Here is a 16,553-nt window from a genome sequence, read left to right as displayed (position 1 = left end):
GCAGTGGGTCATCAAGAACATTCTCTAACCTAGACAAGTTATCTGCAACGGGGTTCTCAGCTCCCTTTCTATCAATAATGTGCAAATCAAACTCTTGGAGTAGGAGAACCCATCTAATGAGTCTAGGCTTAGCATCTTTCTTTTCCATAAGATATTTAATAGTAGCATGATCAGTGTGAATAGTAACTTTGGAATCAACAATATAAGGTCTAAACTTATCACATGCAAACACAACTGCTAAGAATTCTTTTTCAGTGGTGGCATAATTTCTTTAGGGTGAATCAAGAGTCTTACTAGCATACTGGATAACATTCAATTTCTTATCGACTCTTTGCCCTAAAACAACCCCTACAGCATAATCACTAGCGTCACACATAATTTCAAAAGGTAGATTCCAATCAGGTGGCTGAACAACAGGTGTAGTGATCAAAGCTTTCTTAAGTATTTCAAACGCTTCTACACAATCGTCATCAAAGACAAAAGGAATATCTTTTTGCAATAGATTAGTCAGAGGCCTAGAGATCTTAGAAAAGTCCTTAATGAACCTCCTATAAAAATCGGCATGACCAAGGAAGCTTCTTATACCTTTTATGTCCTTGGGACATGGCATCTTTTCAATAGCATCAACTTTAGCTTTATCAACTTCAATACCTCTCTCGGAAATCTTATCCCCCAAGACAATGCCTTCATTAACCATAAAGTGACATTTTTCCCAATTCAGAACGAGACTAGTGTCTTCGCATCTCTGCAAAACTCGATCAAGGTTGCTCAAACAATTATCAAAGGAGGATCCATAAACAGAGAAGTCATCCATGAATACCTCACAAATCTTTTCACAAAAATCAGAGAATATAGCCATCGTGCATCTTTGAAAGGTAGCAGGTGCATTACATAAACCAAAAGGCATATGTCTATAAGAGAAAGTACCGAAAGGGCAAGTAAAAGTAGTTTTTGCTTGATCTCCCGCTGAGACAGGTATTTGAGAGAAACCAGAATAACCATCTAGAAAGCAGAAATGTGTGTGTTTTGACAGTCTTTCTAGCATTTGATCAATAAAAGGTAAAGGGTAATGATCTTTCTTAGTAGCTTTATTTAGTTTATGAAAATCAATTACCATCCTATAACCTGTAATAATTCTTTGCGGGATCAATTCATCTTTATCATTAGGAACAACAGTAATACCTCACTTTTTAGGGACATAATGGACAGGGCTTACCCAATCACTATCAGCAATGGGATAAATTATACCTGCCTCAAGGAGCTTTAGTATCTCCTTTCTTACCACTTCTTTCATTTTAGGATTTAGTCGTCGTTGAGGATCTCTAACTGGTTTGGCATCGTCCTCCAATTTAATTTTGTGTTGGCATAACGTGGGACTAACGCCCTTAAGATCATCCAGAGTATATCCAATAGCAGCTCGATGCTTCTTCAGAGTTTTCAATAATCTTTATTCTTCTTGCTCTGAAAGGTTAGCACTAATAATAACAGGATATATTTTCTTTTCATCGAGATAAGCATACTTAAGATTATCAGGTCGATGTTTGAGTTCAAACACGGGATCACCCTTGGGTGGTGGGGGATCCCCAAGAATTTCAACGGGAAGGTTATGTTTCAAAATAGGTTCCTGTTTAAGGAATAATTCATCTATTTCCCTTCTTTCCTTCATAAACATATCATTTTCATGGTCTACCAAATATTATTCTAACGGACCAGTAGGAGGCACGGCAATAGAAGCAAGACCAATTATTTCATCTTTACTAGATAATTCTTTATCACGAGGGTGTCTACAAAATTTAGCAAAATTAAACTCATGAGTCATATCATCTAAGCCAATTGTAACAACATCCTTTTTGCAATCAATCGTAGCTTTAACAGTGTTCAAGAAGGGTCTACCAAATATAATGGGACAAAAGGCATCTTGTGGAGAACCAAGAACAAGAAAATCAGCAGGGTATTTAACCTTCCCACACAAAACTTCAACATCTCTAACAATCCCAACAGGTTTAATGGTATCCCTATTAGCAAGCTTAATAGTAACATCAATGTCTTCTAATTCAACGGGTGCAATGTCGTGCATAATTTCTTTATATAAATCATAAGGTATAGCGCTAGCACTAGCACCCATATCACATAAGCCATGATAACAATGTTCTCCTATTTTAACAAAAATAACAGGCATGCCTACGATAGGTCTACGTGTCTTAGTATCTGGCCTAGCAATATTAGCAGTCTCACCACAGAAATAAATAACATGCCCATCTAAATCATCATCCAAGAGATCTTTAACTATAGCAATACTAGGTTCAACATTGATTTGCTCAGGAGGTGTATAAGTCCTAGTATTACTCTTACGAACAACAGTCAAAGTTTTAGCATGATCCTTTATCCTAACAGGAAAAGGTGGTTTCTCAACATAAGTAGTAGGAACAATAGGATCACTATAAGTGATAGTCTTTTCTTCAACTGTAATAGGTGCAACTACTTTAACTTCAACAGGAGGATTATATTTAAACCACTTCTCTTTAGGGAGATCAATGTGAGTAGCAAAAGATTCACAGAAAGAAGCTACTATCTCAGAGTCAAGTCCATATTTAGCGCTAAATCCACGAAAAACATCGGTATCCATAAAAGATTTAACACAATCGAACTTAGGTGTCATACCTGACTCCTTACCATCGTCGGAACCCCAATCTTCAGAGTTGCGTTTAATTCTTTCCAATAAGTCCCATTTGAAATCAATAGTCTTCAGCATATAAGAACCAGCACAGGAAGTATCGAGCAGGTTGCGATTATCAAGAGAAAGCCGAGCATAATTTTTTTGAATAATCATTTCCCGAGAGAGCTCATGATTGGGGCATGAATATAACATTGACTTAAGCCTCCCCCAAGCTTGAGCGATGCTTTCTCCTTTGCGAGGCCAGAAATTATATATGTAATTACGATCACGATGAACAAGATGCATAGGATAGAACTTCTGGTGAAATTCCAACTTCAATCGCTTATAATTCCAAGATCCCGTATCATCACATAGCCTAAACCATGTCAATGCATCTCCCTTCAAAGATAAAGGGAAGACCTTACTTTTGACAACATCATCGGGGATACCTGCAAGCTTAATTAATCCACAAACTTCATCCACAAAGATAAGGTGTAAATCGGGATGCAACGTTCCATCTCCTGCAAATGGATTAGCTAGCAGTTTCTCTATCATACCCGAAGGAATCTTAAAGTAAATATTTGCATAAAGTTCAGTAGGTTGAGGAGCAACTCTTTGCTCTTCTGGTTGGGGCGAAGATGCCCCAAACAAACCCCTCAAAGGATTAGTTTCCATAGTGACAAGTAACAGAAAATTTCAGCACACTATATAAATGTTTCCTTACCAAGTTCCACTCACCAAAAGCGCTACACTCCCCGGCAACAGCGCCAGAAAAGAGTCTTGATGACCCACAAGTGTAGGGGATCTATCATAGTCCTTTCGATAAGTAAGAGTGTTGAACCCAACGAGGAGCAGAAGGAAATGATAAGCGGTTTCCAGTAAGGTTTTCTGCAAACACTGAAATTGTAGGTGATAGATAGTTTTGTGATAAGATAAATAGTAACGAGTAACAAGTAAATAAAGTAAATAAAGTGCAGCAAGGTGGCCCAATCCTTTATGTAGCAAAGGATAAGCCTGGACAATTTCTAATAATGATAAAGGAGCTCCCGAGGACACATGGGAATTATCGTCAAGCTAGTTTTCATCACGCTCATATGATTCGCGTTCGGTACTTTGATAATTTCATATGTGGGTGGACCGGTGCTTGGGTACTGCCCTTACATGGACAAGCATCCCACTTATGATTAACCCCTATTGCAAGCATCCGCAACTACAACAAAAGTATTAAGGTAAACCTAACCATAACATGAAACATGTGGATCCAAATCAGCCCCTAACGAAGCAACGCATAAAATAGGGTTTAAGCTTCTGTCACTCTAGCAACCCATCATCTACAAATTACTTCCCTATGCCCTCCTCTAGGCCCAATAATGGTGAAGTGTCATGTAGTCGATGTTCACATGACACCACTAGAGGAGAAGAAAACATACATCTCATCAAAATATCGAACGAATACCAAATTCACATGACTACTAATAGCAAGACTTCACCCATGTCCTCAGGAACAAACGTAACTACTCACAAATCATATTCATGTTCATAATCAGAGGTGTAATAATATGCATTAAGGATCTGAACATATGATCTTCCACCAAGTGAACCAATTAGTATCAACTACAAGGAGTAATCAACACTACTAGCAATCAACAGGTACCAATTTGTGGTTTTGGATACAAGATTGGATACAAGAGATGAACTAGGGTTTGAGAGGAGATGGTGTTGGTGAAGATGTTGATGGAGATTGACCCCATCCCGATGAGAGGATCGTTGGTGATGATTTCCCCCTCCCAGAGGGAAGTGTCCCCGGCAGAACAGCTCTGCCAGAGCCCTATATTGGTTCCGCCAAGGTTCCGCCTCGTGGCGGCGGAGTTTCGTCCCGTAAGCCTGCCCACGATTTTTTCCAGGGTAAAAGCAATGATATAGCAGAAGATGGACACCGGAGGCCCGCCAGGGAGCCCAGGAGATAGGGGGCGCGCCCTATAGGGGGGGAGCCCCCCTCTCTCCTGGATAGGGTGTGGGCCCCCTGGTATATTTCTTTCGCTCAGAAATTCTTATTAATTCCAAAAAGTTGTTTCATGGAGTTTCAGGACTTTTGGGGTTGTGCAGAATAGGTTTCCAATGTTTGCTCCTTTTCCAGCCAGAATTCCAGCTGGCGGCATTCCCCCTCTTCATGGTAAACCTTGTAAAATAAAAGAGAATAGCCATAAGTATTGAGGTAAAATGTGTAATAACAGCCCATAATGCAATAAATATTGATATAAAAGCATGATACAAAATGGACGTATCACAGCCCTCCCACCTCCCCTCTATTTATAGGGGCAAGGTAGAGGGGGGCCGGCCCCCTCCAGATGGATCTAGAGGGGGGGCGGTGGCCAAGGGGGGAAGGCTTACCCCCCAAGCTAAGGGGGGCGCCCCCTTTAGGGTCCCCCCAACCCTAGGCGCATGGGCCCTAGGGGGGTTGGTGCCCAACCTACCTAGGGGCTGGTTCCCCTCCATATTCAGCCCATAGGGCCCTCTGGGGCAGGTGGACCCTCCCGGTGGACCCCCGGAAACCTTTCGGTGGTCCCGGTACAATACCGATAAAACCCCGAACACTTCCGGTGACCAAATAAGGACTTCCCAAATATAAATCTTTGTCTCCAGACCATTCCGGAACTCCTCGTGATGCCCAGGATCTCATCCGGGACTCCGAACAACATTCGGTAACCACATACTATTTCCCATAACAACTCTAGCGTCACCGAAGCTTAAGTGTGTAGACCCTACAGGTTTAGGAATCATTTAGACATGACCGAGACATCTCTCCGGCCAATAACCAACAGCGGGATCTAGATACCCATGTTGGCTCCCACATGTTCCACGATGATCTCATCGGATGAACCATGATGTCGGGGATTCAATCAATCCCGTATACAATTCCCTTTGTCAATGGCGATTGTTACTTGGCCGACATTCGATCGTCGGTATCCCAATACCTCGTTCAATCTCGTTACCGGCAAGTCTCTTTACTCGTTCCATAATGCATCATCCCGTGACTAACTTCTTAGTCACATTGAGCTCATTATGATGATGCATTACCGAGTGGGCCCAGAGATACCTCTCCGTCATACAGAGTGACAAATCTCAGGCTCGATTCGTGCCAACTCAACAGACACTTTCAGAAATACCTGTAGTGTACCTTTATAGCCACCCAGTTACGTTGTGACATTTGGTACACCCAAAGCATTCCTATGGTATTCGGGAGTTGCACAATCTCATGGTCTAAGGAAATGATACTTGACATTAGAAAAGCTCTTAGCAAACAAACTACACGATCTTATGCTATGCTTAGGATTGGGTCTTGTCCATCACATCATTCTCCTAATGATGTGATCCCGTTATCAACGACATCCAATGTCCATGGTCAGGAAACCATAACCATCTATTGATCAACGAGCTAGTCAGCTAGAGGCTCACTAGGGACATGTTGTGGTCTATGTATTCACACAAGTATTACGGTTTCCGGTTAATACAATTATAGCATGAACAATAGACAATTATCACGAAGAAGGAAATATAATAATAACCATTTTATTATGGCCTCTAGGGCATATTTCCAACATAGACTTGTATAGATCATAAAGATCTCCAGGCAAATCAAGTGCAGTGTTGCCACGGTGTTGCCTGCCACCTTTTGCAGACTTCTCTGAGGCCATAATGTTCAGATTGATTGGCTTCAAAATAGTGAAAGGTTTCCGTCTGCTGGTTAGACAAGAACTGGCTTCAGGAGATTTGATGTGACGCTGTAAGTATTCTGCAAATGAATGCAGACTATGAGAACCAAGGGATTCTCCCACGAACATGTACATGTGACAGCATTAGAGATGCGAGGGAAGGGGAAGAGGTCATATGCATTCTCAGAAGATTTTGAAGATAAATCAGATTAGAAGACATTGACCTCACGGTGCGAAGACATTCACTTAATGAAGGAAGTTGGTTCCAGATTTGTACGAATCTGCGAATAGGTACAAGTAAGGAATCTAACTAGTTTTGACGCATAAGTGAACATACTTTGCAATGTATGAGATTAGAAAGAGATAGATCCATATTTGGAAGTGTATAAACCACTTTTGGTTGAAGTTGATGGATTTGACAGATAAAAAAGACTATAAAAAGTAGGTTTTAATTACCACATATGAACTATTGGACGAAGTAGAAGGGAGGCCGAGCAGTCCAATCTCCCGCGCCCTAACTTGGCGGCGGAAGACACCTACGGCGGTGGCGGAGAGGGAGAGGTCCGCAGCCGGCGTGAGGACGACGTCGATGAAGTCGCTGCAGCTAAGCGCTTCATCTCGGGAGTGCAGCGCAGTGCAATTACGAAGGTGCCCCTGGCGGTTCACATTTTAGGAACACGTGGCGTGCATGCAACTTGTCAGGAGTTGATCTATGTTCCCACACACGCCTGGATTGTCGGGTGGTCGTTCCGGCTTCTCCGATTTTCAGGCAAAAGGATAGAACATTAAAAGCAGTTTGTAAATATGTGTCTATGTATCTTCTTCTGCCAAGGACACAGAGAAGATATTCGACAAGTGTCAACAGAATGCACATGACTTGGACAGAAAGAATTTTAGGGAGTAGCACAGAAGGGATTAGGGTCCGATCACATTCACTTAGGTCAGAAAAATAGCAACATGAAGACATAGCTATAAGTGAATGTTGTAGAGGACAGAACACATATGCACTATATATAAGACAAATCAACATTGCGAAGATATAGATTTTGAAGATAAACCAAAATTGAAGACAAACAAAATGCAAAGATAATGCAGTTATGACGCTAAATAAAAATCTTCGAAAAGTGTTGGTGGTGGCGTTACCCACCGTATAGGAAGTATTAGACCCAGACACGATGCACAATTATCGTGGTGCTCCGAAGTCAAATTCCATGTTAATGTATTCACACTCAGAGGGTAAGTCTTCATTGATTGAAGAAATACGTCACTTCTTGTGTTGCACACCTAAGTCATCAACATGCATAAGCGTTAGGATGTGTGTCCAATCACTAGACATTTGAGGATTCTAAGATATTTAGCTCACACCGCAGCTTGCAAAACCTCTTCTCATCCAAGGGCTTAGTGAAGATATTAGCCAGTTGATCTTAAGTGTTGACGTGAATGATATCAATGTCTTCCTTGTTGACATGACCTCTAAGAAAGTGATGATGAATCTCGATGTGCTTTGTCTTCGAGTGCTGAACTGGATTCTTGGAAAGCTTGATGGCGCTTTCATTGTCGTAGAAGAGGGGCACATTCTTCATGTTGATGCCATAGTCCTTGAGAGTTTGCTTCATCCGGAGAAGCTGAGCACAGCACAATCCAGCAACAATGTATTCAGATTCAGCAGCGGAGAGTGATGCACAGTTCTGCTTCTTTGAAGACCAACAGACAAGCGATCGTCCAAGAAAGTGACATGTTCCTGAAGTGGACTTGCGATCAACCTTGTCACCAGCATAATCAGCATCAGAGTATCCAACCAGATAAAATGTTGATCCCTTTGGATACCATAATCCTAGTGTTGGGGTGTGAGCCAAATATCTAAGTACTCGCTTCACCGCTAGGTGATGCGACTCCTTTGGTGCCACTTGGAATTGGGCACACATGCAAACGCTAAGCATGATATCAGGCCTAGATGCACATAAATAAAGCAAAGAACCAATCATGGAGCGGTATACCTTTCGATCGAACTCTTTACCATTGTCGTCAGGGCCGAGATGACTTTTGGTTGGCATTGGTGTCGTGTACCCTTTGCAGTCTTACATTCCAAACTTTTTCAGGCAATCCTTCAGGTATTTTTTCTTGTGATATGAAGATGCCATTGCGCTGCTGACGGATTTGAAGACCAAGGAAGAATTCCAGCTCCCCCATCATGGACATCTAATATTGCTCTTGCATCATGTATCCAAACTCGTCACTGTTTCTCTTATCAGTGCATCCAAAGATAATTTCATCCACATATATTTGGCACACAAATAGTTCACCATCATACGTCTTCATGAAGAGAGTGGGATCTAGTGAACCAGGTATTAAGCCTTTGCTCTTCAGGAATTCCTTTAGTGTGTCATACCAATCGCTTGTTTGAGGCCATACAGTGCCTTATTGAGCTTGTACACCATATCAGGATGCTTAGGATCTTCAAAACTAGGCGGTTGAGCGACATACACTTTTTCTTCGTTTTTGCCGTTGAGAAAGACACTCTTCACATCCATTTGGTACAGAAGAATGTTGTGATGGTTGGCATAAGCCAACAGTATGTGAATGGCTTCAAGCCGAGCCACATGAGCAAAGGTTTTATCGAAGTCTATTCCTTCCACTTATGTGTAACCTTGAGCAACGAGGCGAGCTTTGTTTCTGACAACTTGTCCAAGTTCATCTTGCTTGTTGCAAAAGATCCATTTCGTGCCAATGACATTATGCTTGCGAGGATCAGGACATTTGACAAGCTCCCAGACATTATTCAGCTCAAACAGTTGAAGCTCTTCTTGCATAGCTTGAATCCATCCAGGTTCCATGAAGGCTTCTTCAACTTTCTTGGGTTCAGATATAGAGACAAAAGCAAAGTGACTGCAGAAGTTTGCTAGTTGTGTAGCTCTTGATCGAGTGAGAGGGCCAGGAGCATTGATGCTATCAATGATCTTCTCAATTTGGACTTCATTTGCAACTCGAGGATGAGCAGGACGAAGATTTTGATCTGACTGACTGTTGTCTTCATCTTCAGCATTAGCTTCGGACTGAGCATCGTCTTTAGGTTGATTAGGTGCAGAAATGATGATATCATCCTCAGCCTGTTCCTCTGTGGGTATGATTTCTCCAGTACCCATTAACTTGATAGCTTCACCTGTTGTGGCTTCATCTAGCACATTTTGCAGGTGCTCTTTTTGCGAGTCGTTAGTCTCATCGACCCGCATATCCATAGTTTCAACCACTTTATAGTGAAAGAGGTTGAAGACTCTGTAGGTGTGTGAGTCCTTTCCGTAACCAAGCATAAAACCTTCATGTGCTTTCAGTGCAAATTTAGATGTGTGATGTGGATCTTTGATCCAGCACCTAGCACTAAAGACTTTGAAGTAAATGACATTTGGCTTCTTACCAGTCAGAAGTTCATAAGATGTTTTCTTGAAGAACTTGTGAAGATATACTCTGTTGATGATGTGGCATGCAGTATCAATAGCTTTAGGCCAGAATTTTCTTGGAGTCTTGTACTCATGGAGCATTGTTCGTGCCATTTCAATGAGTGTTCTGTTCTTGCGCTCCATGATGCCATTCTGCTGAGGTGTGTAAGGAGCAGAGAACTCGTCTGTGATGCCCAACATATCAAGATAAATGTCAAGGCCAGCATTCTTGAACGCAGTGCCATTGTCACTCCGGATGTGCTTGATCTTGATGCCTTAGTTCGTCATGGCCCGGTTTGCGAAGCGTCTGAAGACATCCCGCACTTTAGTCTTATAGAGAATTATGTGCACCCAAGTGTATCTTGAGTAATCATCAACAGTAACGAAGCCATAGAGATGTGCAGTAGTAGTGAGAGTAGATTAGTGAGTAGGGACAAATAGATCCATGTGAATCAGCTCGAAGGGGCGTGAGGTAGTCATGATTGTCTTTGAGGGATGCTTGGCTCTCGTCATCTTCCTAGCTTCACAGGCACCACATAGATGATCCTTCTTGAACTTGACGCCCTCGATGCCAATGATGTGCTTCTTCTTTGCAAGAGTATACAGGTTTCTCATGCCCGCATGTCCTAGCCGTCGATGCCATAGCCATCATTCTGAAGCCTTTGCTAGAAGACATACGGCAAGCTATGGTCCTGCTAAGAAATCTACCATATACATATCACCTCTTTGATAGCCTTCGAAGACTAGAGATTTGTCAGATTCCATTAGCACAAGACATTAATATTTTCCAAATATCACAATCATGTTCAGATCACAGAGCATTGGCACAGACATTAAGTTGTAACAAAGGGATTCAACAAGCATCACTTTATCCATGTGCTGATCCTTTAAGATAGCAACTCTACCAAGACCCAATACCTTACTTTTACCAGTGTTAGTGAATGTGATGTGGATCTTAGTAGAAGGATGTAGGGTTGAATCCATTAGAAGACTTCGATCACCAGTCATGTGGTTGGTGCAGCTACTATCCATGATCCATTCAGTGGCTTTCGGAGTTGTACCCTTGGCACCATGTGCCATGAAGCAGTAGGTAGGAGCAGAGTCATCATCATCATCAGCAGCAGCTTTAGCTTCAATGCTGCGAGCATTGTCTTCAGTGTTGAAGATGGACTTGATGACAAGCGTTGATGTTAGAGCCAGGCTTGCCACGCCTGAATCAGACTCCTCCTGAGACTCCACCTCTGCCTCCTCAGAAGTAGACTCCTCCTCTAAATCCATTTCCTTGCCAATAAATGCACGAGCCTTGCTTGATGAGGTCTTCTTGTAATATGAAGACTTTGACGAAGACTTTGAGGAAGATTTTGAAAATTTCTTCTTCTTCTTATCATCAGAATCATATTCCTTGCTCTTCTTCTTCTTCTTCTTCTTCTTCTTCTTCGACTCCTTATCCCACTGAGGACACTCAAAGATGTAGTGGCCAGTCTTCTTGCATTTGTGGCAAGTTCTCTTCTTGTAGTCATGTGATGAAGCCTCGTCGTTCTTGGAGCTAGATCTTGAAGACTTGCTGAAGCGATTCTTCTTGGAGAACTTCTGAAACTTTCTCACCAGCATTGCAAGCTCTTTACCAAGCTCTTCAGGATCACCAGAGCTACAGTCAGATTCTTCTTCAGATGAGGAAACAACCTTTGCCTTCATAGCACGGGTTCGACCATAGTTGCGGCCATAGATATCACGCTTCTCAGACAGCTGGAACTCATGTGTGTTGAGCCTCTCGAGTATGTCGGATGGATCAAGATCTTTGAAGTCAGGACGTTCTTGAATCATCAGGGCTAAGGTGTCAAATGAGCTGTCAAGTGATCTCAGAAGCTTCTTCACGATCTCATGCTTGGTGATCTCAGTGGCACCGAGAGCACGCAACTCATTGGTGATGTCAGTCAAGCGATCGAACATGAGCTGGACATTTTCATTGTCGTTTCTCTTGAAGCGGTTGAAAAGATTGCGAAGAACATCAATTCTTGAGTCTCCCTGAGTTGAGACAACCAGTCCCAGACCAGCTTTGCAGTTTCCAATGCACTCACACGGCCATACTGCCCTTTGGTTAGATGATCACATATGATGTTCTTGGCGGTTGAGTCCAATTGAGAAAATCTCTTGACATCAGCAGCGGTGACGCCTTCACCGACTTTGGGAACACCAGTCTTGACGACATACCAGAGATCAACATCAATGGCTTCAAGATCCATGCACATCTTGTTCTTCCAGTAGGGATAGTCAGTGCCATCGAAGACAAAAGCATGCAGCGGAGACCTTGATTATCCTGCAATCGACATAGCTAAAACTCCAGGTGGTTAAACCGAATCACACAGAACAAGGGAGTACCTTGCTCTAATACCAATTGAAAGTGCTAGTTATCGACTAGAGGGTGTGAATAGGCGATTTTTATGAAAGTCTTCAAAACACGATGGCTTTGAAGACAAACAGGTAAACTGAGCCTATATAGTAAGCAGCGGAATGAAGACTACACTAGGTAAGCATTAGTCAAGCATACAATACAGGAAAGCACGAAGACTAACTGCAACTAGGTAGACAGGATCAGTATGGAAGATAGTACGAAGCTAAACAGATAAAAGTCTTCACACAATGAAGTTAAATGAATCAGGCAGTCAAGCAACGACTTCACGAAGACAAACTGTAAAGTAAGGAGAGAAAGGGATAGAACCAGTTGCTTGGTGAAGACAAGGATTTGGTAGACAAGTTCCAGTTGCTGTGACAACTGTACGTCTGGTTAGGGAAGCTGAGATTGAACTCAGAAGACTGTGTCTTCACCTTATTCCCCTTTAGCTAAGGACACCCAGTCCTCATCCAGTCACTCTGGTAAGTCTTCAAGGTAGACTTCTAAACCTTCACAAACTTCATTCACCGGCGATCCACAATAACTCTTGGACGCTCAGAACGCGACGCCTAACCACCTGGAGGATTCACATTCCTCAAGTGTAATAAGTCTTCAGGTCACTCAGACAGAAAGACTTCAGTTATGCCTAACACTCTTTGGCTCTGGTGTTTTGGGCTTTGTCCTCACAAGGATTTCTCTCTCAAATGCTTCGGAGGTGGGTTGCTCTCAAATGACAGAAGCCGTGCACTAACTCTAAGCAGCCACCAATTTATGGTGTAGGGGGTAGGCTATTTATAGCCAAGAGGCAACCCGACCTGATTTGTCCAAAATTACCATGGGTCACTAAGGAACTAACACGTGTCCAACGGTCAGATTTCAAACACACGCGATAGCTTAGCTTGGGCTACAAGCAAAGCTGACTCATCCGGCTCTGGATAAGATTTGCTCTCATTGTCTTCACTCGAAGACATGGGATTTGGTTGAGCATCACAGTCAGATTTGTTCACTTGGACCCCACTTAACAATATAGTGGTTCTTATGACTCAATAGGAAGAAAAGGAAACTACGAAACGACTATGTCTTCGCACTCCATAGTCTTCAAGTGAATGGCTTCACACGTCATAATCTTCGTCGTGAATGTCTTCACGAACCACCATTGTCTTCAATGTCTTCACACATTTTTAGTGCTCATCTCTGGTAGGTAAACCGAATCAATGAGGGACACTTCCTGTGTTATCCTGCAATTCTCACAAACACATTAGTCCCTCAACCACATTTGTCGTCAATATTCCAAAACCAACTAGGGGTGGCACTAGATGCACTTACAGATGGTAGTGATGACGATTCCTTTGGTGGTGTCCCCACATCACCAGAAGGGAGGGAGATAAAGCCTCCCACCTCCTTCTTCCTTGGCCTCCCCCCTAGGTGGGAGAAGGGTTCCTCCTATGGTTTTTGGTGGCCATGGTTGCGGAGCACGAGAGCCTCACCCGTGATTGCATCTGACTCTCAAGGGGGTTGATTCTGGATGCTGAAATCTTACTCCCATCATTGGTTTTTCTTTGATTCGTAAATCCAAAAAATCTGGAATCTAGGGTAGCTCAAAAACTCCGGGCGCAAGTTTGTGGACATGGGAAGCTCCATAAGGTTCTCAAGTGCCGAGCTCCATAAGGATCCCTTATAGAGGTATAAAATATAGAAGGGATCCAGAGAGGGCATCCACCACACCATTGACTCACGCACAGAGGCCACGACATCGAGATCGCCTGCCTTCATCGACATCTACGTCATCGCCATCGAATCTTTCATCCATCTCGTTGTAATCCCATACTCGTTGTGGATCCGTACGCAGATTACTCTGTTATATTAATCAAATATTCTCTCTGTAAAGAAATATAAGATCTTTTAGATCACTATGTTAGTGATCTAAAAGATCTTTATTTCTTTATAGAGGGAGTACAATGTATTTTAACTATACAATAATCCAACTATTCATGTTTCTTAGAACCAAATCTCATTAAAATATATTACAAGTGATTCCTGCAACATTGCACAAGGCATCATCTAGTTATTGTAAGTGCAAAAAATCAATTCCCTTCTCTCTCCACCCAGCCCAACACATTGTGCAATACTTTGAAATAACATCAATTGTATCGTGTATTGTTCTTCAACTAATCATACATATGCACACAATGACAAAAGAAAGGTGCTGAGGGAAAAGAAAGAATCCCATTTGGGGGTCCCTAATCCTGCATGTCCGGTCAACAAGTTAAAGAAGAAGGCAAATAAAAGGCCAAGGTCAACAAGGAAGACCAAAATAAAAGAAAAGGAACTACAGTCTAAATTAGACCAAACTTGCCAAAAGCCCATTCATGCATGGATATAGGGGAGTGGTGCATCATGGACACCCCCACACACACACCATTGACTAGTGTTTACACCCATAGACCTAGGCTCACCATACTACTATCCCTACTCACCACCACCATGTGTAGGCTTGGGCATATCTCAAGACACGACCCCCTATATGGCCCCATTTGCATGTAACTAATTCTCTCACATTGGAATAAACTCAAGGGGAGATTGATATTGCTTGTGGGACCCTCAATAGTGCCAGGTCACCATAGAGTCGAGTCCCGGTTGGCGCATATGACTCAGATCGACCTCAACAAGGATTTCAGAGAGGGTTTGGAGGAGTTGTGCATGACTCGAAGCTTGCGATTATCCAACCCCATCGAGGCCCTCCTAACATGGGACTAGGGCGCATTCCATCGAGTCGGTTGAACTTATTCAAAAAAACTTCATTGGGTCACTCTTGCCGTGTGTACACCCACCTTCGCTACAAGACCGTCTCATGCGCCCTCGCTAACGTACTAATGACCATACTCCCTAGTATGGAGTAGATCATGTACACAACAAACAAAACTATCACATTTTGTTGCCAAACACACCTCACATGATTTGATTGTCTTTATTACTTTTCTCACAAAAAACAGTGTCATTATCTTTATATGCACACTTACATGAACATGCCATAAATTACTCATAAACCCCGGATACACCTCGTGGACATGGACTTAAAATACTCAGCTATGAGCTTGCTTATAGCTTCCGCACCTCCAATGGCGAAGGCACCTTCCGAGCGACTCCGGGCCCGAGCTCTCCCCAAGAATCACTATTGAAATTAATGCTCGTGGGCTAAGGTACCTCTGTACTTCCCGTAGGCTCTATGAGCGGGCTGGCACCGCCACTGCACGCCACCAAGACATATTCTTGTTGAACTCATGGTACGACAAGCACCAGAACTCATGGAAACAGAGGTTGGTGCTACTATGGAAGATGATAAATGGACAGTGGGGGTTAGAACCTCATGGTTAGAAATTTCCCCGAGATTATAAAGTTCCCTATGAATGAAAAACAACAGATACTATAAAAGATCATTTCGATTGAAAATAACATTAAAAAAAGTAAGCTAGCCTTTGCTAACTTGCCATGTGTACCTATTCAACTCTTTTCTTTTATGCCAGCAAAATGGCTGAATTTCGTGTACCTTCATGTGGGCTCATGCTAGGTTGGATCGGCACCTCCCAACAATCATGCACGTTCATCCTCCTAGGACATTGTCAAGTCAAACACGACCGAATTCACACCAATTCTCATTCATTTGATTAATGAACATATTTGTTATTGTCCTGAGGGGCGTCGGATGCACATCAGACGGTCACGCGCCGCGGTGGTTCCACCGGAAGAAAGGTCGAATCCAACGAGGAAGATACCGAACCCGTAAAGCAAAAGCGAAGCCAAAAAGAAAAAGAAAAAAGAGCGAAGCCAGACAAACAGGCCAGACCAAGAGCGCCGCGTCCACCACCGCCGGCACCACCACCCTCGGCGCGCGCGCGCGGGGATCGATCCCTGCCCCCGAACTCGCGCCCGCGCGCCCGGTAGTTGTGCCCGCTGCATCTGCGCTGACTGGGACCCCGTCGATCCGGCCGACGCGTGGGGTTTGGTTGGGTTTGGGCTGGGTTGGTCCCTTCCCGAGGATCCATTTTTAGTTGGATTCCCGGGTCCCTTCGCGGGGCTACTAGATTCCCGGGGGAGCGGATGGATTTGGCGTCGGTCAACGAGGAGCTCGCCGAGATCGACGGGCAGATCGCCGACATCTTCCGCGCATTGCAGTAAGCTCGACTGATTTCCTTTCCTTTTCTTTTCCATGTTTGAATTTTGTCATGCTTCGATGAAGTGGCCAGTAGATCTCGTTGGTACTGCTGTTGATTTCGCGTATGGAGATCGGATTGTTGACCTGTAGAGAAGCGCGTGTGTTTGTTGTAGTCTCCGCAGAAATGGTAGTAGTATAATGCGAC

The 16,553-nt window shown here is 43.2% G+C and overlaps 1 protein-coding gene across 1 annotated transcript in view; it reads left to right on the top strand.

Moving 5' to 3' along the window:
• The first annotated feature begins 16,003 nt into the window (after positions 1-16,003).
• Positions 16,004-16,553, top strand: part of LOC119336841 (novel plant SNARE 11-like) — a 7,270-nt gene continuing 6,720 nt past the window's right edge. Inside the window, exon 1 of the mRNA XM_037608925.1 lies at positions 16,004-16,367. Within this exon, the coding sequence (XP_037464822.1) occupies positions 16,294-16,367 (74 nt within the window). The 5' untranslated portion in view covers positions 16,004-16,293. The remainder of the gene's footprint in view (positions 16,368-16,553) is intronic.

The sequence above is a fragment of the Triticum dicoccoides genome, chromosome 7B (genome assembly GCF_002162155.2).
Source record: "Triticum dicoccoides isolate Atlit2015 ecotype Zavitan chromosome 7B, WEW_v2.0, whole genome shotgun sequence".
In the NCBI taxonomy this organism is placed as follows: domain Eukaryota; kingdom Viridiplantae; phylum Streptophyta; class Magnoliopsida; order Poales; family Poaceae; genus Triticum; species Triticum dicoccoides.
Note: the sequence above shows the minus strand (reverse complement) of the source record. Positions and strands in the feature narration are given on the sequence as shown.